Source organism: Aythya fuligula, chromosome 1 (assembly GCF_009819795.1).
Source record: "Aythya fuligula isolate bAytFul2 chromosome 1, bAytFul2.pri, whole genome shotgun sequence".
Classification (NCBI taxonomy): Eukaryota; Metazoa; Chordata; class Aves; order Anseriformes; family Anatidae; genus Aythya; species Aythya fuligula.
This window is the reverse complement of record NC_045559.1, coordinates 716,337-737,901: the sequence shown is the minus strand read 5'-3', so window position 1 is coordinate 737,901 and position 21,565 is coordinate 716,337. Positions and strand designations below refer to the sequence as shown.

General features: G+C 59.6%; 1 protein-coding gene across 1 annotated transcript in view; it reads right to left on the bottom strand.

The window, feature by feature from the left end:
* Window positions 1-8,167: 8,167 nt before the first annotated feature.
* SBF1 (SET binding factor 1) overlaps window positions 8,168-21,565 on the bottom strand; it is a 62,028-nt gene continuing 48,630 nt past the window's right edge. Inside the window, exons 22-43 of the mRNA XM_032196880.1 lie at window positions 21,477-21,550; window positions 21,169-21,364; window positions 20,754-20,881; window positions 19,808-19,983; window positions 17,333-17,472; window positions 16,456-16,660; window positions 16,119-16,315; window positions 15,882-16,019; window positions 14,856-14,948; window positions 14,470-14,547; window positions 13,718-13,902; window positions 13,469-13,645; window positions 12,853-12,954; window positions 12,587-12,772; window positions 12,340-12,466; window positions 12,126-12,256; window positions 11,446-11,679; window positions 11,221-11,331; window positions 10,864-11,075; window positions 10,579-10,666; window positions 10,356-10,487; window positions 8,168-10,206 (exon numbers count right to left, since the gene is read on the bottom strand). Coding sequence (XP_032052771.1) covers window positions 10,108-10,206; window positions 10,356-10,487; window positions 10,579-10,666; window positions 10,864-11,075; window positions 11,221-11,331; window positions 11,446-11,679; window positions 12,126-12,256; window positions 12,340-12,466; window positions 12,587-12,772; window positions 12,853-12,954; window positions 13,469-13,645; window positions 13,718-13,902; window positions 14,470-14,547; window positions 14,856-14,948; window positions 15,882-16,019; window positions 16,119-16,315; window positions 16,456-16,660; window positions 17,333-17,472; window positions 19,808-19,983; window positions 20,754-20,881; window positions 21,169-21,364; window positions 21,477-21,550 — 3,209 coding nt within the window. The 3' untranslated portion in view covers window positions 8,168-10,107. The remainder of the gene's footprint in view (window positions 10,207-10,355; window positions 10,488-10,578; window positions 10,667-10,863; window positions 11,076-11,220; window positions 11,332-11,445; window positions 11,680-12,125; window positions 12,257-12,339; window positions 12,467-12,586; window positions 12,773-12,852; window positions 12,955-13,468; window positions 13,646-13,717; window positions 13,903-14,469; window positions 14,548-14,855; window positions 14,949-15,881; window positions 16,020-16,118; window positions 16,316-16,455; window positions 16,661-17,332; window positions 17,473-19,807; window positions 19,984-20,753; window positions 20,882-21,168; window positions 21,365-21,476; window positions 21,551-21,565) is intronic.

The following is a 21,565-nucleotide window of genomic DNA, read 5'->3' as shown; positions in this document are numbered from 1 at the left end:
GCGGTTTGGACAGATATAAGCTATTGAAAATCTTTTATCGCGTAATTTTGATGCTCATAGCTAGTTTTGCAAAACTTTCTAGATAGACACGCTGTAGAGAGTTTCCCGTTGTGGGTGGGTGTTGCGTGACCCCGTCTTCTGCAGTGCAGCACGGCGCTGCCGGGTCCTGCAGAAGCATCTCCTCGGCTCAGGCGCTCACAGAGCTAAGCTGGGAACAGAACTAGCTACAGGCACAGCAAATGTTGATCGAAACCTTCTCGTGTATGGCTTGAAACTGTTCCTTGTTCCCTAGTAAGCCCGCTGAAGTGCTGTGCCGGGAAGCTGAGCGTTGCACCCCAGCCTGCAGGCACCCCGTGGTGTGACCACGCCGCCTGTGGCCCTCGCGGAGAGCTCGTGCGCACGTCCTCGTCCTCGTAGCTGGGGCTCTGGGCACCCTGCAGCCGCACGTGCTTTCATGTGCAAAACGTGTGTTGAGAACTGGTCTGTGGTACGTGGTGGCACTTGTGGTTACCTGAAAGGGAAGTTGTGCTCTCTGCTGCTGGAAGCCCGGAGCTGGCACCCGCGGCGGTCGGTAGCAGTGATTTTGCACTGCAACTCTCTCTCTTTTACTGCTCATCTCATGTTCATACGTAAACACCAAGCTATGACTGACTTCCCAAGGCAATCCGAAGGAAGGACTTTGTGTTGAAAATCGCCTCTTTTCTTTCCTGGGTCGGGTGACACCAGCCTGTACGCAGCCGCGCGTTTTGTCCTGGCGTCCCAGAGCCGCCCGCTCAAACCACCCCGCAGGCAAAACGGGCTGGTTTGCAGTGGCACCTTACAGAGCAGGGCCGAGTCCTTTGTAGGGGATTTGTCAGATACCTGAAACTTGCCAGTATCGGTTAGAATACAAAGGGCACTAAACTTGCCTTAAAGTGCATTGATCACGTGTAATTTAAAATTCTGTGTTCTTATTCTTTCAGAAACAAAAAAAACGTAAAGAAAACCATTAATTACCTCATGCTATAAATTTATGTAAATTGTTGACTGTAACATAAGGATCACTTGAATATATGCATGTTACATGAAAATGTTAGAAGTTAAAGAAAAAAGAGTATTTAGTAAATAACATAGTGAATTGTAATAGTTAAGTCAGTGTTGAGTTCCTTTACATGATTTGAAACAGAAAGAGTATCTTTGTAAAAAAAATCATCTTTGCAATCATTTTCAAAGCAGTGTTTTCTTTTTGCCTGAGACTTTGAACAGACTTTTCTTTCCTTCTTTCTTAAAGTAAACTGGGCAAAGCGCAGGGTGCGGGAGTTCAGAGCACTGGGGACTTCATTTCCTTTCAGAAACTTCTCTGGGCGTGATGTGTATACTGTTAATGTGTAATTGAGTTCCAGTTATTCTGTCCCATCATTCCTAGTATTTCCCTTGTAAAACTGCTGAATAACTCATCTTCCTCAAAAGAAAAAAAAAAATTTATATCTGTCAGTGTACCCGCTGAAACTTTACTAAGAAAAGGAATTTGTGCTCACTTACAGACACTCATCAAGACCTAGCTGCCATAGAGACCTCTATCCCTTCCCTTCCCTTCCCTTCCCTTCCCTTCCCTTCCCTTCCCTTCCCTTCCCTTCCCTTCCCTTCCCTTCCCTTCCCTTCCCTTCCCTTCCCTTCCCTTCCCTTCCCTTCCCTTCCCTTCCCTTCCCTTCCCTTCCCTTCCCTTCCCTTCCCTTCCCCATCCCATTTCTGACACTTCCAAACTTTTCCTTTTGTGCCACAACTGCACAAACCCCTCCTCCCCTGGCCTCCTTCCCCTGAGCCGCCTGTCCCGGAGACGAGGGGTAGCATCACATCACCTTGTGAGCAGGAACTTTGTCTTTCTGGCACCTGGGCGTGCACCCAGCGTTGACAGTCACTGTTCTGACTAAAATCTCACACGGGGTTTTTGGATATCTGGATGGCCCGTTCTGCAGGAACCGGGTTTGTCTCCCTCCCGTTCCCATCCCTGTCGTGTCGGTCCTCACTCCAGGGGAGAGCTCGTCCCACTCATGTTCCAGCTGATGACTGAGTGCCCTCACGGGAGCGAACTGTCTGGTTATCTCTAGGGCAAAACGATGATCAGCAATAAAAATTCCAGATATAAAAACGCCAGTGCCTTTGTTTTAGTTCAGGAGTGATTTCTTCTCGTTCCAGCTTTGGAATCATTTTTGGAGTCAGTTTTCATCTCCAGATACCCCGAAATAAAGGGAAAGAGAAGGTGATGAGCAGAAGGATCCCATGCAGTAACAGTAGTGTTAAAATACCCCGTTGTGGTTCCGAGTGCCTTAAAGCCACCCAGATTCCAACAAAAGGTGTTTCTGTTCATTGTGCTCTCCCTCCCCTGCCTCCCAGCCCTCAGAGCCCCTTACACCATTACCACACCCCCGGCACGTGCCGACCCCACGAGGTGGCCCTGAGGTCCTGGTCGAGGGCCCTCTGCCCCCCTTTGTGGTGCAGGAACCGCAGCCGGAGCACCATGAGCACCTCTAGCACCTGGGGTCTGTGCAGCGTGGTGGTGTTGGTGCCATCGTGGTTCCTGTGCGCTCCTTGGGTGCTGCGAGTCACCAAGTGGCCCCTGCCAGCAGCCCGTGGGCTCCCTGCGGGTCGGGGCTGTGCAGGGAGAGCAGGTTCCTTATCCAAAGGAGAACAGAAACGGTGTGACGGAGGCTAGTGCAGCAGAGCATTTAACGTGGAGCAGGAAGGGTGAATTCATGCACGTCCTCGTGTCTATTCAGAATGTTTTATTGATACCCAAATAGAAAGTGTGCATTGAACTTGTCCTCCAAGTGTTAGAGAAACTAGGCTTAAAAGCTCCTAAGAAATTGGTTATACATAATTTTGTGTTTAAATATAATATTTAATATTAAATATTTATTATTTAACATGTAATTTAAATAAAAAACACATTTGTCCATATGGCGTGTAAATATTTTCCCCTTATCAAATATAGATATTCCTCATCTGAATTGTGTTTTTTTAAATGAAAAGAAACTTTTCTGTAAAACAGTGAGAAATACTTGAAAAGCTGCCGACAAGCTTTCCCATTTCACAATTGTTCACACCTGTCATGGCAGCAAAATACCAGTATAACTGAACGTCATGGAAATACTAAAACATTCTGCGTTAAGTTGCGATAGGCTGAAATTAGCTCTGGCTGCTGACCTTACCACGGAGCCAGCGGTGCCGTCAGGATCTGTGTTTGGTTGGGATCCGGGAACTCCACGGAGATGGAGCCCGGTCCCGAGCTGGGTGCCAGGGGCCGGGGCTGCAGCGGGCGCACGGTGCAGGAGGGAGCGGGGTGGCTCTGGGGGGCTGCCCGAGGCTCCGGGATGGGTGTGCCAACGGGATGGGGACAGAAATCCCCAGCTCAGCGGTGTGTGGCTGGGCCCAGGGTCACCTTGTGAGGCTCCGGGGGCGCGGTGCTGTGCGTGGTGATGGAGGTGATGGAGACGGTGGCTCTGGTGGGGTGTTCGCCCTCGGCGTCTGCCTCTGCTGCAGAGCTTTAATGTTGGGGCCACTGGGTGACCCCGCGGCCATTTGGTGCCCGGGGAAGGGCTGCAGGGGGGCAAGGGAGAAAATTGTTCTGCCCGCGTTGGCAGTGATCCCCAGAGCAGGTCGAGGCGCGAGGAGCACCCTTCGTTTGTTGCTGTGCCTGAGAGGTTTTTCACCTATTTTTGATAAATTCTCCTGGAAGCGTCAGCGCCTTCTCTGCGTGCACAAGGCCGTGCGTGGCCGAGGGCAGTGCAGAGCTGGCAGAGGGGGTCGAGGAAGCTGTGGGGGCTGCGGGGGCTGCAGGGACTGTGGGGACTGCGGGGACTGTGGACCGGGGCAGGACGGGGGCACAGGGACTGGGGCGGGGGTGCTGGGCTCACACGGGGCTGGCTTCCATTCCTTCTCTCGCCCTCTTGTTTGTCGTGTACATAGGGTCTATTTATATATGTATAAATATGTGTATATTTCTAAATTTCTTCACCTTAGACCTATTTTTCTCAGAGCTTTTGAGTTTGCATTTAATTTCTTGATGGGTAAGTGTGCACCTTCTAAAACACCGTAATCGTTGGTACAAATAATAATAATAATAAAAAAGGTACTGGGCGCGTGGAGGAAGGGTTCTGGGAGGGCAGGATTCACTCGTGACTCGCTTCCACTGGGCTTAAATTTGAGACTTAAACGACTCGTTAGGGTTTCTCAGTTGACAATAACCTACTGTTTCGCTACAGTTATAAATACCTTGCTGCCATTTTCTCTGGGTAGGTGAAGTTAAGTTAAAGGAACATTTTCAGACTGAAAAAAAAAAAGTGCTCAATGGTTTCTCATTTTGGTGTTTTCTCAACGAGGCTCATGGAAAATAAGGTTGTTGATTTTTAATTTTTGTTCCTTGTCTGTTTCTCTGTTTGCCTTTTGTATCCAAACTGGGTTTTGACAGTGTTTAAAATCCAGATGAGCAGCTTCAGTTGAAATGTAAAGTTTTATAGAAACCTTTTTCTTGACCTGATATTTTGTAAACTTTTTCTTTAACACAACCCAAATATTGGCACTATAGATCAGCTTGGCAGTGCTTAAGGTGGTCATCATATCTATGTGTGTGTGTATACTTATATGCATACATACATGTACGTACTTAGAGTGGGTAATATGTATTATTGCACATGAAAATATCCATGGTTCTAATGATATTTTTTATTATAGGGTGTATCTGCTCAGACAAACAGAAACTTCCTTTTCAAACTCGAAAAGACGCCATGGTTTAACCAGTTAATTTGCACTTGGCATATTTAAAGCAATCAGAATATTAAATATTCTTTGCCACTTTATTTTGATCCACGGTCTCTTGCCTGTAACTCCTGGAGTTGCTTTTCTGGGGGTTTTCCATAACCTCCGTCGGTTTCTGTTCGGTTTGGCGTTAGGCTGCGGTGTAGACGTGAGACAATTGGAGGTGTTTGGCTTTTTGACTGTTAGCACAAACCACTTATTCAAGGCCCGTCCACCCTAGGAAGCTCACCAGTTGCCACCCACTGCCAGAGGACCTGGAATGCTTGTTTAAACTGAAAGTAACCCAAAACATATTTTTAAAAAAGAATTACTTAACTCGGACAAAACTGGAAGGCTCCAGGAGCCTCTGGCCGGGCAGCTCCATCCAAGCATCCCTGCGGAGCCGCGGCCGGGCGCGGTGCCTCATTTTGGGAGAGGAAATTGTGCAGCGGGCACCGCGCAGTCCCGGTGTCACCGCCACTCAGCGCCGAGTCCCAGGGCTGGCAGGATGCAGGGCGAAGCCCTCCTGGCTCCTGGGACCCCTCGCAGCCCGGTCCAAGGTGGGCGAATTGCACCGCAGGGTGTGGATGGGGCTGTGGTGGGTTCCGTGCCCAGATGGGGGCCCAGGTTTTCAGCAAAGCTCTGCACCCACTTTCTTCTGCTCTTCTAAAATTCCAGGTGTTTTGTTTTGGTGTCTGGAGAGCCAAGTTTCCTTGAAAAATCTGCCTGTTGAGCACTGTTGGAAAGCCCAGCTGTAGTGCTTCCCCGAGGAAAGGCTCGCTGCACATTGGGTTTGCAGGCGCCCCGGTGGCCTGGCTGGAAAAACAAGCGTTAGGGGCTGAATCTATGCTTCTTTTTATTTTCCTTTCTTTCTTTTTCTTTTTTCTTTTTTATTTTTTTGCCTTTTAAACAAACCATAAAATGGTGGCTGACGATAGGTAAGATGCACTCTGTATAGCAATAAGAAATACTTGCCTGCATAGACGGTGTCCTGAGGCTATGGTAGCGGACGTGCCAGGCAGCGGCTGCCCGGAGGCTGGGGCTGGCACGGGGGGGTCCTCGCCGAGCCCCCGGGGGACGCGGAAGCTCGGTCCTAGCTTCAAGTGGCCTTTCCTCTGAATCGGGAGGGGGTGGCGAGGGGGGTGCCCCACTGGGTGAATTAATTTAGTGCAATGACATAGGGGAGCCTTTTTTTCTCATGATGCCTACTGCCCTTAAATGTTGAAACCGGGTCTTTGTAAGCAATGTCTGTGTATCTATGTGTATATATGAGGGACAAATTTTAAATTACTGCCTTTTTTCCCTGTTTATTTTTCTGAGTAATTCCAGATGTACTTTAGTCTCTCTACTGTCAAAACTTTTATATTGTAAAACTGATGCTGGTGGCTTTTGGTTATTTTGGTTTTTGTTTTTGTAAAAAAGAAGAAAAAAAAAAGAAAAAAAGAAAAAAGAAAAAGAAAAAAAAAAAGTCTGCATCTCTCTATGTTGTCAGTTTTAGGCTGTAAATTCCAACTATCAATAAAAGCTCAAAATTCACGTGCCAGTGGTGGATTCCTGCAGGATGCTGAGCCCCGCCGTGCCACTCCCGGGAGCCAGGCGCCGTCGCGGTCTCAGCCCGGCCGCTGTGCGCGGGCAGTGCCGGGGCTGTGGGACCCCCCCGCGGGGGTGCAGGAGCCGTGGCCAGGGCTCGGGGCACCTCCTGTGGACCTTGTGGAAGCAGAGGCCAGGGCAGTGGGGCTTGAAGGCTTTTGTTGCTCTCAAAGGGGAGAGAGAAGGTAAAAGCGCGCTGGCACCTGCACCTGCGCTGTCTGAGGAGGTGAAAAAGCAGCAGCAGCGTTGTAAGAGGAGCGAGGCTTTGCTTTTAATCTGCACCACTGAAGCGAGAGTGACCTGGCACCCATCAGGAGCTGGTACAGGGCAGGATTTGGGGCTCTGGATGAAACCTCCGGAGTGTCTGGGGGCTGTGACCAGGGACGTGGCTGATGGTGAGGCCAATGCACATCCGACTGCAGCCACGCTCCTGCTCACCCAGGTTTAGTCCTTGCCACAGCCCGGCCTGCAGGCAGGCAAACCACCCACAGCACCCCGGGTGCCTGGGCTGTTAGCAGCTTTGCCAAATGCTCCGTGTGCAGCCCGTCCCTTTTTGTTGACTCACTGCTGTGTTGCAAGAAAAAGCTCCATCCCAAGGAGCCTCGTGACAAGTTTTCAAGTCTTCACTAGCAAGAAAGCCGTGCTTGTTGCAGGTAAAGGCTGTGCCAGCCACCGGCATGAACATGGAGCAGGGCCGGGACTCACCCCTGGAGCTTGTTCCCCATTGACCCCGTTTCAGGGCTGTGGGATGAAGTCATCACATAAAGCCTTCTCTTGTTCCCTCTAGTTTTTCCAAGGGGTCCCCATCGTGGTGGCTGCAGCCAGGAACAGGTTTAAGTGAGACGGTTGCGTGAAGTCACAGTTCCCATCCATAGTAATGAAGCTTTTTGGTTGCCCAAGGTGAGCAGCCCCAAGCGTGGTGCACCACCAAGGCATGATAGCGAGGTTGCAAACTGGCATCATTGGGTCTGGGTTTCTTTTTGCTTCAGCTTCACTGGTTTCCATCAGCTGCTGTAGATTTAAGGCAGTTTTCAGCGTGCCTCAGCAGTGCTGTGATTCATCCATGCACAGTGTGAGCTGCTTGGAGACAGCTCCTTGCATCGCCACGTGAAAAATGGGAACTGGTTCAACCTCGGAATGCACTCCTGGGGCTGGAGGGGACCCCAGGGGCGGTCAGTAGGATGGGGACAGGGCCTGAACCAGCTGTGTGCACAGCCTGAGACAAATGGGGTTGTGTTCCTGCAAGGTGAAGAAGGAAGACAGAAACAAACAAAACCCTTTCATATGGACAGCAAATGGGGGTAAAAAAAAAAAAAAAAAAAGTCGTTTAACAAATTGAAAGTCACAGCTGCAAGTTGTGTAGGGGGCAGGGGGGAGGATTGGAAACTGAGAGAAAACCAAGCATAAAATCTGAGCTGCTGGAGACTTACACAGCTGTACAGGGGCTGCTGGTTTTGTTCATTAGCTTTTAGTCTTAAAAGTAGCTGCTCCGGATGTCCCCACCACCATGTAGCAGGGACCAGCAGAGATGGCCTCACAGCAGAGCAGAGCTTTAACACCCCAGGCAGCAAACACCTGATGAACCACGCTCTGTGGGCACCACGATGGGCAGCACTGAACCCTGCTCAGCACAGTCCTGGCGGGGCTCCTGCCCTCCTCCTCCTCCTCGCTGTGCCGGCTGCTCTCCTATGGGCCCTGGCCCCGGCCACATGTGGCAGCCCCCATCCTGCAGCTCCTGCGGTGCTGGGGGGCTGCGGGGTACCTGCTGTTGGTGCAGTGAAGCACAAGGGGCACGTGTCATATTAATTTTTTTATTAAATTCAGTTAGTCTTCTCTTTTATATAATAACCTTTTTCCTCTAGGCACAATACAATACAAGGACTCTGTATGTTTGACACAATGTACAGAAACTTCAATAATCTACAACTGCTCAGGTAAGTTACAAAACCTCCATGTTACACCAGCTACCTGCCACAGCCATTATTGTACAATAAAACAAAGAGGGGAACCTGGGGATTAAGACTGTACAAAGACCTCTGCACTGAAATAAAACAAGGAACTCCTTTAAAAACAAGACAGGTAGGAGAGCTGGCTGAGCTTGCAGGAGAGGCGTGGAGGGTCGGGCCCTGGTCACGGTCGCTTCGTGGAGCTGGGAGGGCTGCGGGGGCCGGGTCCCGTCCTGCGGACGGATGGACAGCCCCGAGCGACCTCCACCTGCCCAGGAAGCGACCTCGGGGTGAGCGGGGCCAAACCCCCCTGCAGTAACACCAGTGCAGGGGATGAGGTGCTGCAGGCTCTGATTCTGTACCGAGATTCCCCCTTTGCACTGACACTGTGACAGCAAGAAGCAGGGAGGCGGCAGCGGGGGGGACGCGCAGCCCCCAGCAGCGCTGTGGGGCCAAACCTGCCCTCCTGCGGGGCCGGGACCCCTCCACGGGTGGGCTCGGCCTGGCAGCGCTGGCAGGGGCCCAGCCTGAGCACAAGCAGGGGGCTTGGGGAGGGGACGAGCCCCGGAGGTGGGGAGAAGCAGGCAGCACAGCGCAGTGCCCGGCACGGTGCCCGCCGAGGTGCTGCCCGCTCCCTGCCGCAGGACGCACGGGGTGGCCAGAGTGGAGACCAGAGCAGAGGCCGTGTGGCACCCGACAGTGCCCATCACATCCTGGCCCTGGCGTCATCACCTGGCTTCACAGCCCGTGGGCACCCTGGGCTGCAGCCGAGCAGGACCCCTTGCCCCTGGGGCTGGGTGGTCCCCACCTGGGAAGGGACCTGCAGGGACAGAGGGGCACCCCCCAGCCTGGGCCAGGGCCCCGAGGCTGCAGCATTTGGCACCTCCTGTGGGGAACGCACCCCCGCCAGCAAGCCTGAGCAAGGAGGTAGAGGCTGCAGCCTGCCAGGGCAGGGAGCCCGCTGGTCACAGCCTGAGCAGGCACCAGCCACGTCCATGCCCCCCTCCGTACATGTGCCTGGCGCCTACAGCTACAACACCGCGAGCAGCCTGGGCAGGCAGCAGCTGTGCTCGTTTGTTCCTGTGCAAGTCTGTGAGAGCTCAAGGGCTGGGGAGCGCTGCCCGAGGGCCAGGGCAGGATGGTCCCAGAGCTCAGGCGAGCGCCCTCTGCACCCACGGGCACCCTGAGCTGCAGATCCCCGGCTCCAGCAGGGCAGGGGCTAAGCCTGGGCCACCCTCGGGCCAGCGACTGCACCGGGGGCAGCGGCACCGGGTGAGGAGGGAGCAGGCCCTGCCCCGTGGGTGCTCGGGCAGACATGCAAGCCGTGGGGAGGACGAAGGAGCCAGGCAGCTCCTGCTTTCTCTAGCAGCACGGGGCAGTGGCGGGGGGCACCCTCTCCAGCCAGCCGGCACCATCCCTGCTGCAGCAGAGCTGGAGCGAGGCCGCCTGGCCCGGAGGTGCGGAGCGGACACAGGGTAATTACAGGGCTCAGACAGGACGGGGGAGCAGAGCAGGACAGGCTCCCGCCCGCACCCCAGCCTGCTTCAATGCGACGAATTCCTCCACTACGCAGTCCTACCATAGTGTAACACGCTGATCCTGCCCCCACCACCACCTGCGGGAGCACGGGCGGCTGCGGGCACTCCGGTGCAGCACACCCGCGGCCGACGGGAAGGGTCCAGCTCCTCGCCAGTCAGTCACAGCCCCGGCTCAGCGCCGAGCCTGGGCACTGCCTCTGCTCCACGTGCTGGGGCGCGGGAGACTCTGTGCCTGGAATAGAGGCTCCTCTGAGCCAGGCTCACGCGTCCGACAAGCAGCTCTGGATGCGGTCGATCCACTGCTGGGCTAGCTGCACGTCCTGGGCGCAGAAATTGTAAACTCGTTTCGTCGTCTTCAGCTGCAAGGGAGGAGAGAGAAGGTGAGCGGGGCCGGGCGGCTGCTCCGGGCGAGACAGTGACACCACGGCCCCCAGGAGCCCAGCGAGGGGCAGGGGCTGTGAGCTGCCCAGCTCCCCTCCCTGCAGCAGGGGCTCGGTGCCCCACTCACATCGAAGAAAGCTTTCTCGTCCACCGTCTTGGGGGCCCCCATGGTGGGGGTGCCAGGCGTGATGGACTCCACGTCGGCCAGGTCAATGACACCTTTGCACTCCGTGTCCATCCGGCTGTCGTAGTACCGCAGCTGGGGGGAGAGGTCCCGCACACAGCTCAGCACGCGGGGAGGGAGGGGAGGACCCCGGACACATCCCTCACCCTGCCCAGCCCCTCAGTACCTGATGCTTGGTTTTATCCAGCACAAACCAGCGAGGCTTCCAGGGTTTCATGAAGGCTCCTTTCTTGTACAGGGTCCCCTCATAGGACCTGCGGGGGGCAGGCAGTGCGTCAGTGCCCCATTGCACCCCATGGGCAAAAGCAGAGAGGGGCCCGCGTGTGGGTCAGCTGGTGGCAGCCGGACATCAGCGGGGACCACCGAGGTCCCTGCGCTGCAGAACCCAGGTGCCACCTCTCTGGGAAGGGCCCCCCACCCCTGTCCCCCGTCCCTGTCCCCCCCTGCCTGCCTGTTCTCGCTCTCCGACATCTGGAACTGGCTGTAGAGCGTGCTGGTGCTCTTCCGGCCGCCCTGCTTCCCGCTGGACGGGGTGGAGGTGCTGCTGGTGTCGCTGTCCAGGCTGAGGTTGAGCGTGGAGCCCACGCCGCTCTCCTGCAGGTACACGCCCAGCGAGCGGCGGTGGTGGGAGAGGCCGGAGGACATCAGCAGGGAGCTGGGGGTCTGCGGGGGGCAGAGGGCACCGTGTGAGGGGGGACGGCTCCCCGGGCACGCCAAGCACCAGCCCCGGGCTGCAGGAGCCGACAGCAGCCTCGCTGGGCACCCTCGGCAGAACCGAGTCCTCCCTTCAGCCCCGTCGCAGCCCTACCCGGCTGCCCTCCTGCCGGGCCTCGGTGCGCTGGGAAGCTTTGATCTTGTCCCATGTGTCCTTCCAGCGCTCCGGGACCTGCCCCAGCTCCATCTCCAGGTTGTGCAGCTCCTGCAGGGAGGACTCAGGCATCAGCCCGAGCTGTCTGTGTCCTGGGGGGGGCTGCAGAGCGCCGTGCATGGGGCACTGCACCGCCTCTGGGGCACCGTCCGAGCCCAAACTCACCTCCAGCAGCTTGGAGATGGCGTCGGGCTCCACGCGGCTGCGGTTGTCGTAGCAGGGCCAGATGATTTTGCGCTTTGTCTGCGGGGCACTGGTGTCCTGCCGGTCTGCCTCCTCCACGTGCTCCGGCTGCCCCTGCACCAGCTCCCAGTCATAGGAGGGGCCCTCGGACAGCGTCTCCTCCGTGTAGTAGTCCCACACCTTCAGGTTGGAAATGTTGCTGTACGGCCTTAGCACCTAGGGAAGAGCCAGGGTTATGCTGAGAACAGCCGGCGGCATCCAGGCAGACCTGGCCCTGCGGCAGGGTCGCAGATGAGCCTGTGCTGTACTGGTTTTCTCTGTCCAGACTGGAAACCAGTCCCTTCACAAAGAGCTTTCCCCATGATGATGCTTTCTGGCTGCAGGCTGGTCAGCAGAGGGCAATGCTGGCCCGGAGACACCAGAGCTGCTGCCAGGACAGGGCCCAGCACAAATGCAGGCTCTGAGCTGCCCAGCCCCAGACTGGGCTCGCCATCCAGCTCGTGGTGGTGAAGAGCCCATAAGGAGCCCTGACAGCACCAGCTCAGGATCTCTCCTGTGCTCGAGGGTCCCTGCAGTACCCCCAGAAATCCCTGAGCCCCTGCAGAGTGCGGGGACCTGGGGGGCTGGAGCAGGTGGATCCAGAGCAGCGGCAGAGCTCTCACCTCCCCATCCTCGGGGGCATACATGTAGTTGAAGAAGACGGGAGCTTTCTTGTTCAGCCGGTCGATGTAATCCCAAATGGACTTGTAGACCTGCTGGCTTTTCCGCTCGCCCTTCTCCTCGTAAATGAGGCCTGCGGAGAGGAGGGCAGGAGGGCGTTATTTGGGGCCAGGCACTGAGCTGCGCCCCCCTGTGCACCCCGCACGCTGCCCTCACCCAGCTCGATGCGCTCGTAGTCCGAGTCCAGCAGGAACGTCCGGAAGCGGTTGGAAATGTAGTGGTAGCTGAGGAACTTCAGGTAGTACTGGCTGAACTCAAACTCCATGGGGAACTGCAGGTGGATCTGCGAGGAGGAGCGGGGTGAGGGCTCCCAGCACACACCCACGCTGGCAGTCGCTGCCCAAGCCATGAACTGGCACCAGTGCTTGGGGAGCAGGGCCAGCAGCCCGCACGGGGCCCTCACCTGATGCACGCAGTCCAGGAACTGCAGGAAGATGGGCGCAAAGCCGCTGCTCTGGCTGGCCAGGGTCTGTGCCCCGCGGTGGCTGAAGCGGTGCCCGAAGGACAGCCACTCCTTCTCCACCAGCAGGCGGAAGCCCTCCATCGTCCGGTAGTAGGGGTCCGAGAGCAGCTGCACCAAGGAGACCACCTGCAGGGACAGGGGGGGCTCGAGATGCTCCTGGGGACACGCGGTGGCAGCCGTCGCGCCGGGCAGCTGAGGGCTCCTACCTGCGTGGTGATGTCCCAGCCGTCCTCCAGGCTGACCAGCACAGAGGAGCCCGTGTCCAGCAGCTCCACCACCAGCACTGAGATCTGCAGGATCTTGTGGATCTGCCAAGGCAAGGATTGACACTTAATAGGGAGCAGGAAGCTCATTTGCTGCTGTGGGGCAAAGCAAGCCCTTCTTCTGGAGCATTCTTCAAATGGAGCAGAGCACAAGGGCTCTGCAGGGCCAGGACACAACTCCAGTGCACCCCGGGTCTGTGCCCAGGGCAGCTCTGCAGACCAACCCCGTCCTGCAGAGAAGCAGAACCTGGGTCCCCGGGTCCTGGGTCCCTGCCCTGCTTCTCCAGCCAGCAGCTGCCCCAGATGCTCGCAGTGCTCATATCCACAGCCACCAGCAGCACGTTGTCTGGGCTCTTTCAGCCTTGTTCCTCCCAGCCCAGCTTGGTGTTCACTTGGTGTCCCCACTCTGTGCCCAGTGGCACTCGGGACGGAGCCCCCAGACCCCCCTCAGCCTCTGCTTCACCAGGAGGGACGAACACATCCCTGACACGAGCTGACAGCGAAGACTCCGACCATGGGGACAGATTGGGGGCCCTGCAACCTCCGGGGCACCACTGACCTGGGAGAGCCACTCGGACTCCTCCAGGGACCGCAGGTAGGTGACGGGGGGGTCGCCGGCGGGGCAGCCGGGCACGCAGGCCTTCATCAGCTTCTTGAAGCTGGCCTTCACCTGCCGCACGTCGAACACTTCGATGGGCACCACCTCCCAGTGCTGCAGCGGGTCCGGCTTCACCCCCTGCGGGAGGAGAGCGTCAGCACCGTGCGACCCGCCGCCCAGCCCCGCCGCCACCGCGTCCCCTTCGGCCACCTTCAGCTGCGACTTGTCCCCGATGATGTAGAGCGAGGCGCGGTGCTGCCGCAGGAAGCTGGCCTCGGCGGGGCTGCCGTTGTGCTGGGCGCTCAGCAGGTCCTTCCCCGCCAGGCGCGACCCGATCTCCACGTTCAGGGCGTAGCTGCTCATGCGCCCGCTGGCGCGGATGCTGCCCCACTTGCCTGCAAGACAGATGCAGTCACCAAGGGGCCCCGAGGCCGGGACGGCCGCTGCGCTCACCCCGACCCCGAGGGGCTGGCGCAGGGCGAGCAGCTCTCTGTGGGAGCTGAGCTGCAGGGCAGAGCCCTCGGAGCACATGCTGGGAAGGTGCTGGGCACCAGGTTTGCTTTCGCTCCGTCTCCTCGCTGGGTGCTGTAGGGCTTCCTACCCGCCGTGTGCTGGGAACAGCCCCAGCCCCGAGCAAGGCGGGCTGCCCCCGTGCCCCCTTCCCTGCAAGCCAGACCCTCTCCTCCACCGCCACCAGCGAGCACCAGCAGAAGTGCGAGGAGCCTAAAGCAAACCTGGGGGAGGGCGCGGGGTGGGCGCGGGCAGGCCCAGTACTTACCGCAGGCACCGCGGCCGGGCCGCAGCGGGGCCGTGCTCAGCTGAGCGCAGGCGTGAGCGGGCGGGCGGTGGTGTTACTGGGGCATTAGTCGTGTGAGGGGGGCGTGGGGTGTGTGGGCTGTGGGTGTGGGGTCAGTTGTCAGGTTAGCACCCGGGTGGTGGTTATGCGCACGGCGGTACCGTACCTCGCGGCGCCTCGCGGCCCTTCGCCGACGCGCACTTGGGGGTGGAGAGGGTGATGACCCTGGCTCTGTGACCGAGCCCTGAGAGCACAGGACGAAAGCAACCTCAGCGAAGGCGCCAGGAAGAGCTGGACCAACGCTCTCGCTGGGCGGACATGGATGGAAGGGACGGGGGCCGGGATGGAGCGACTGGTGGAGCCACGCATGGGATGGAGATGGCGCGGAGCTGCCTCCGGGTCCTGCGGCCGGTCCCTCCCTCCCCTCCCTGCGGCTGCCCCATGCCAGAGCTCTGGGGAAGCAAGAGGGAAGCAGCTACTCTACCCCAGCTGCCCCGGCCCGGGGGCCTTCGCGAGGCCCCCACGAGGCAGCGTTCACTCGCACGTCCTCACCTCCACGGCTAATAGTACCGGGCCCATCGTCCTTCCCTCCCATCACCTGCTTCATGAGCGATCCCAGCTTAGGCTGCCTCTTGTCGGAGAAATCTGTAGCACCAACAAAACGTCAGCTCTGAGCCTCGCTGCGCTGCTCCCGCAGGGCCCTCCCGCCCTGCCTCCCCACGGCTGCTCCAGAGGGAGGGAAGGGGCCCGAGAAGGAACCAGCGGCAAGCAGGAGAGCCCGGGGCTGGGACCAGGGGCCAGCATGCAGGAGACACCTTCCAGCTGCAGCCTGGCACCTGCGGCAGCAGCGTGAGCAGGGGCTGCACCCCACAGCACCAGCGAGTGCCACCGCCCTGCCCCAGCCCTGCCCTGGGTGTTTTGCACTGGGGGCATCCCCCAGCACCGTGCCCGCTCCCTCGCCGCCCCCCAGCCCCTCTGGCCGTGCTGCTCCTGCAGCAGCTTTGGGCAGGTCCCACACCAGGGAACGAGCCCTGGGGGAGCTGGGCTCTCCTACACCCCTTTGGCCCCCGGTCACCTCCGCAGCAATGACGGGGTGGGATGGCAGGGACAGACGATGAATGGCAATGGAATGGCAGCAATGGAGAGCTCTGCTCGGGCGGCACGAGGCAGACTTACCGCAGCGTCCCGTGACAGACCCCGCGCTGCCCCCGCTGCGCTTGGTGCCGAGGTCTCAGCTGATGGGGTCCGTCCCCTCCCACCCACCCCTGGCTCTCAGCAAGCTCCTGGATCCAGTTGGGAGCTCCCAGTGCTTGCAGGTGCGGGGGCACTGCCTTGCCCAAACCCGTCCCCACCACCACCAGTCCTGGAGACCCGGTGGGAACTGGGAGCTCTGGGAAGTGCGCCGGGAAGGCTCTGCTGCCTTCGTGGACGTGGCAGACCAGGGAGAGCTGCTCACCTGGCTGTCCAGGCTCTGGGACACGCAGCAGGACCCACGAGCAGGGCCCCGTGCACCAGGTAAGGTGCGAGCCTCCTGCCTCCCCTGCGCCCTGCGCAGCGCCACGACCCAGCTGCTCTCACCTGCGCTGCTCATGTGTGCCGAGGTGAAGCCACTGAGCGTGTTGCGCCCACTGGCGTCAGCATAGTGAGGCATGGAGTTGATCACGGCCTGCAGATACTTTTCCTGCTCCAAACTGGTGGAGTCTGTCTGCGAGGGGCCTGAGAGAGAGCCAAGAGCATCAGCACTGCCCCGGGGCACGGGATGGGGCCGCAGCCCGCTCCAGCACGGCGCTGCCCAGGGGTGAGGGGGACGGGCACCTGTGGTGGGGGCGTTTTGGGACTTGAAGAGGCCCACGACGCCCTTGCCGTGCAGCCCTCCCGAGCGCAGCAGCACGGCCTTGGTGCGGGAGTTGCGCCAGCACACCACGGGGAAGCGGTTCTGGCGGTAGCAGCGGGAGATGCGCTGGATGGTGTTGTCCTGGATGCTCTGCGGCACGATGAGCAGCCCGGGGTAGCTGCGGGGGAGAGCGGAGGCTCTGCAGGGCGCGGCGAGGGGCAGCACCAGCCCACCCGCAGCTCCCACGGGTGACTGGAGACCCTCGCTGCCCCCCCACGGCCTCTCCCCAGGGGCTGTCCCCGTGCTGCTCGGGCTCACCTCCGACAAATGGCGTACATGCGGTTCACCGTGGAGATGCGGAAGGGCTCGTTCTTGGAGCGCGTGAGGCTGCTGCTGAGCGTGCCCAGCCCCAGCCGCTGGTAGTCGCGGCAGCAGGCTCGCTCCACCAGGTGGTTGATGGTCTTCTCCGAAGGTTTGATGGTGGTGGTGGGGGTCAAAGTGCTTCTGTCCATCTCCTCGGACACTGCGGAGACAAAGGGGGGCCCGGCTCAGCCTGCAGCTGGGGGCATCGTCCAGCCTGGCAGAGACAGCACAGGATGGGAGCTGCACCCCACTGCCCTCCCCTGCAATGGAAGAGCTCTGACCCTTCCCAAGGGCTCTGAAGAGCCCAAGAGCCTTTGCTCGTTAGGTTAACAGAATTCAAAGCATCCTCGTGAACAGAAGGGAAGCTCTGCAGTCAGCCACTACTGCTCCCCCTGAACCCCAGCTCCCACAGCCATGCCTCCTCCAACAGCCCTCCCGGGGGAAGGCTGGGATCCTCAGTACTGAGAACTCCTCCTGGTCCTTTGCTCCTCAGCCCAAACAAGTTCATCTCACGTCTAATCCAAGCTTTCTTGCTGCACATTTTCTCCTGACAGGCTGAGGCCACAGCCCAAGTAACTCCCTCCCCCCTGCACGGCTCACTGGGTGTTTTCAGTTCCTAATGCAGCAATATCTCAGCTTGCTGCCCCCTGCAAGGGGACGAGAGCTGGCAGGCTGCTGGGGACAGCCAGAGGTGACCAGGGGCAGGGCTGTGTGCAGGGAAGCTCCCGTGCCTGCTCCCTTCACGGTGACAGCCGAGAGCTGACCCGAGGGGCTCCTGCTGCAGCCTCCCCCTGCTCCCACCACCTCCCTCCCCGCGCAGGGTGCCCCCAACCTGAGATCTCGTCCTCGTTGTCCTCTGCGAAGTGCTGGCTGCTCCGCTGCTCCCAGGCGGGCGGTGTGTATTTCTTCCGTGTCACGTACTGGCGGCCGATTGTTTTCTTGGCGTTTTTCACCAGGTTTTTGGAGAGCGTCCTGGAACAAGAGAAAGAGGCCGGGGCCAGCTGACACCCGCTCCAGCACGAGCACAGCCACCAGGGCAGGCTGGAGCAGCACCCACATCACCCCCAGAGCGAAGCAGAGATGGAGCACCCTGAACACCAGAGCACCCTGACCACCTCGACCACCCCAATCACCAGAGCACCCCGACCACTGGAGCACCCCGATCACCCCAACCACCACCGACAGGCACGGTCGCAGTCACGGCCACCAGAGGATGGATGCCACCTGCAGCGCCCAGCACGGGGCGAGCGCTCGGCACCGAGCCCCGAGCCCAGGCTGCAGAGGCTGGGGGCAGCCAGGCTGAGCAGCCCCCAGTGCCCCATCCTCCTGGGAGCACCACCAGCATGGAGACAGACATGTCCCGGGCTCTGAAGCCACCACCTCCACATCTGAGCCCTCAAACCCGTTGATCTGTCGTGTCCCTAGAGAATTGTGGATCCCAGAATGGTTTGGGTTGGAAGGGACCCCAGAGCCCATCTCGTTCCAAGCCCTGCCCCAGCCCTGGCTGCCCCCAGCCCCATCCAGCCCAGCCGTGGACGCTGACAGGGATGGGCACCCCCAGCTCCTTGGGGCAGCCTGCATGAAAAAATCCTCATTCCTCCAAGGTGGGCTCCTTCTGACCCCCAGGGCAAGGTGATGGCTGCTGGAGGCTGCGTGGGGACGCTGCCAGCCCAGCCCAGCCCAGCCACGGGGCAGAGGGGAGCTGCTGAAGGCGAGCCCAGCGCTGTGTAAGGGACAGGGACAGCAGCTGGGCTCAGCCCCACACCCGCCCGTGGGGGGACTTCTCTGCCTGCCCAGGGCAGAATAGGAAGATGCAGGAGGGAAATCTTCAAAAACCTGCAGGTGGTTAGGCTGCGTGGTCACAGCAGGCTCCTTAGGACACAGCTCCAGAAAAAGCCTATGCTTAAAGGCACGAATGGTCTGCATGTGTGCAGGACCTCACACATCATCATCATCATCATCATCATCACCATCTCAGGGAGCCCACGGGCTCAAAGAGGATCAAGTAAGGAAGCTGCAGGAATCAGGCAGGGATCGGCCACGTCCAGCCCAGAACAGCCAAGCTGGCGCACGGATCTCTGGTAATTCACCGGGTCAGGACGGGGGCCCAAGTGAGAGCAGGGGGCTCGTTTTGCTTTGCAAAGCAGACCAAGAGGGAATCTAACCGCTCCCTACAGTTATTAGAAGAAAAGCCTCAGGACTGGGCAACAGCACTGGGAACCAGTGGTCAGGTACAGAGGCTAGAAGCAGGAGTGCTTCCTAACCAAAGGAACACTGCAGGCAGTGTGGGGCACAGCCGGCAGCAGACGTGGGGTGGTGATGAAGCAGACCTTGCAAGATCTGGGACCGTGCCCAGGAGAGCTGTGCCCAGCAGCTCTGGTGGTCCCCACAGGTTAGTAGGAAGATGCAGAGCTCCCTCAGCACGTCCTGGGGATCCCCCAGTGCCCTGGAGCACTAGGACGGCCGCCCGCCACCTGAGGCTGCGGTAGGAGCGCACCCCAAACCTTCAGCCTGGAAAAGGGCGTCCCCGAAGTGCCAAGCCCCCAGCCCAGGCAGCATGCAGAGGAGGTGAGAAGAAGCCCTGGGAGCAGTGAAGGCTGCAGCCTGAGCCGAGGCCACCTCGCAAGCTCCCGCACAGGGTGAAGGCATCTTACGTGGTTGAATGGCCAAGGTGCCCGAGGGACATGACCCCCACTGTCAGGCCCTGGAACATACCGGTCACCTGCTGGGAGCTGAGTCACAAACACGGGAGAGCAGCTTAGACTCCAGGGCACACCAAGCACGACCAGCAGCAACCAGACCCACAGCTACAGCGGCCACCGAGCGCAGGAGCAGGGTCTGGCCTCGGGCCAGCACCAAGCACAGAGCTCTTCCACTGCCCCGCAGCGCTGCCCGTCCCCCGGGAAGGCAGAGACCACGCTCTCGTGCCCAGTGGAGCTTCTCCCACGAGATGCTTCCTCGGGATTTGTGTTGCTTCAGCCTGGGCGGCCGTGCAGGGAACAGCACTGAAGCTGTCAGCGCGCTTCCCAGGCTTGGCTGGTCCTCCGCTTGGAAAAGGACCCCAAAAAAAAAAGGACCGTTCCCCTCCTTGCAAAAACCCAAAGGGAGCAGGGATCCCGTGCCAGGGAGCTCTGAGCAAGGCATGCCCAGGGACCCTGAGATCCAGCTCTGGACCCTGTGCCTGCTTTTCCCCTGCCTGGCGGCTCTGCTGATGGGCTGGAGGAGGGAGAGAAGAGCCCCAGCACCGCCTGCGAGGGCCTGGAGCATCCCACGACTGCTCCCCCTGCTCCAGGACTGCTGCAGGTACCTGAGCGAGGGGTTCTTCTCCTTGGCCTTGGGCTGCATGGCTTGCTTGGGCGACTGGCCCACGGTGAAGGCGAAGGTGCCGTGGACGTGCTGGGGGTAGCGCAGTTTGTGCAGGTGCTTCCTGAAGACCTCGGCACTCTCCAAAGCCACCTCATCGTCGAAGGCAATCTTCAGCAACTGCGAGGACAAGCAGAAGGCAGGCTCAGGGGGGTCACCGTGTGCTTGGCACCGTGGGGTGAGGGAGAGCAGCAGAGCTCCTCCGGCCCTTCCCCTGGCCCAGGTCCTGCTCAGCAGCGACCACCATGGGCACGGGCCAGGCAGGGGGCTCCCCGTCTGCCCCCTGTGCCAGTTATTTGGTGCCATACACGGCCCTTTTGGGGCTGCTCTGCATGTGAGCACTGCCCCCGGGATGTCCCCAGAGTGCAGGGACAGGCAGCAAGGGGCAGGCAGCACTCTGCGTGGTGCTCTCCTCCCCGAGCTGCTCTGCCTCCACGAGTCTCTCGGAGACACACAATGCTCAGAGGTGACTCCTCTCCTAACATCTCTCCCTTCTGGATTCCTCCCCTCCTAGGACCCACTACGAGGTTTGCAGGATCACCTCTGAGGGCATGAGCACAGCACGTGCCTTCCCAGGGCTCCAGCAGCTACTGAAGCAGCTGGAGAGGAGCCTCCAGCTACAAACAGCGACCAGCCCCGCATCGGGACCACAGCCCCGTCCCTCCTCTGCAAGGGGCCCTCAGGCTCTATCCCCAGGTGCACTCACCCCCTTCAGAGGCCGTCTTTGGCCCCTGCAGGCAAAACTAACAAAAACCAGGTGAGCACAGGCAGCGAGTGCCTCGTCCCAGGGGGTGAAGCCAGCGCCGGCCAGGTCCCTGCTGGGTCCCCCCACCAAGGCTCCCCTCAGCTGTGCTGATGCAGCTCCAAGGAGCAGCCCCCCGCAGCCTCACCTGGAATGTGCAGGAGCGTAGCTGCAGGCCCTCCGTGAGGAACTGATCCTGCTGGCTGTGGATGTTGATCTTCTTCTCTTTGGTCAGCGAGGCGATGGGGAAGGAACGGATCACCACCTGCTCCCCCACTGGGCACAACAGGGAACGCGTCAGCCACCGCCCGGCCAGCTCCCACCAGGCCCACAGCATCAGGAGGCCAGCAACAGGGCAGAGGTGCTACAGCAGGGCCACGGGGCTTTGGAGGTGGGCACGAGCGGTGTAACCTCTCCAGAGGGCGCACAGCAAGAGCAGGCACCCTCCTGTGCACTGGGAGCACCCACCGAACCGCCGCAGCCCCTGCTTGGGATCGCCCCTGGCCGCCTGCCCCCAGCACCAACACCCCCAGCCGGGGGACGGGGCGCACGGGCGGCCTTACCCAGCGGGTCCGTGGGGGTGCCTTTGAAGATGATGCGGTAGGTGGTGAGGAAGATGGCTCCCTCGGCAGGCAGCAGGGGTGGGCCACCGACGCTGCCCCCCGCGGCCTCTTCCCGCTCGTCGGGCATGAGGCAGACGCGGAAGCCCTCCATCACGCACTCCTCGCCCACCAGCAGGTTGGGGCGCAGCAGCTTTGGCTACGGGGGTGTAAAAGAGGAGGTTTAGGGCCACGCGGACGTGGAAGGGGACTCGATAGCCCCGCGCAGCACCAGAACCTTCCCCACACCCTGCAGCAGGCCAGGCCGATACCTTCTGGATGGGAGGAAGCCTCTTGCTCTCCCTGTGCACGGCATCCAGCGTCTCGATGTGCATCTGCACAATATCTGCGGACAAGCACG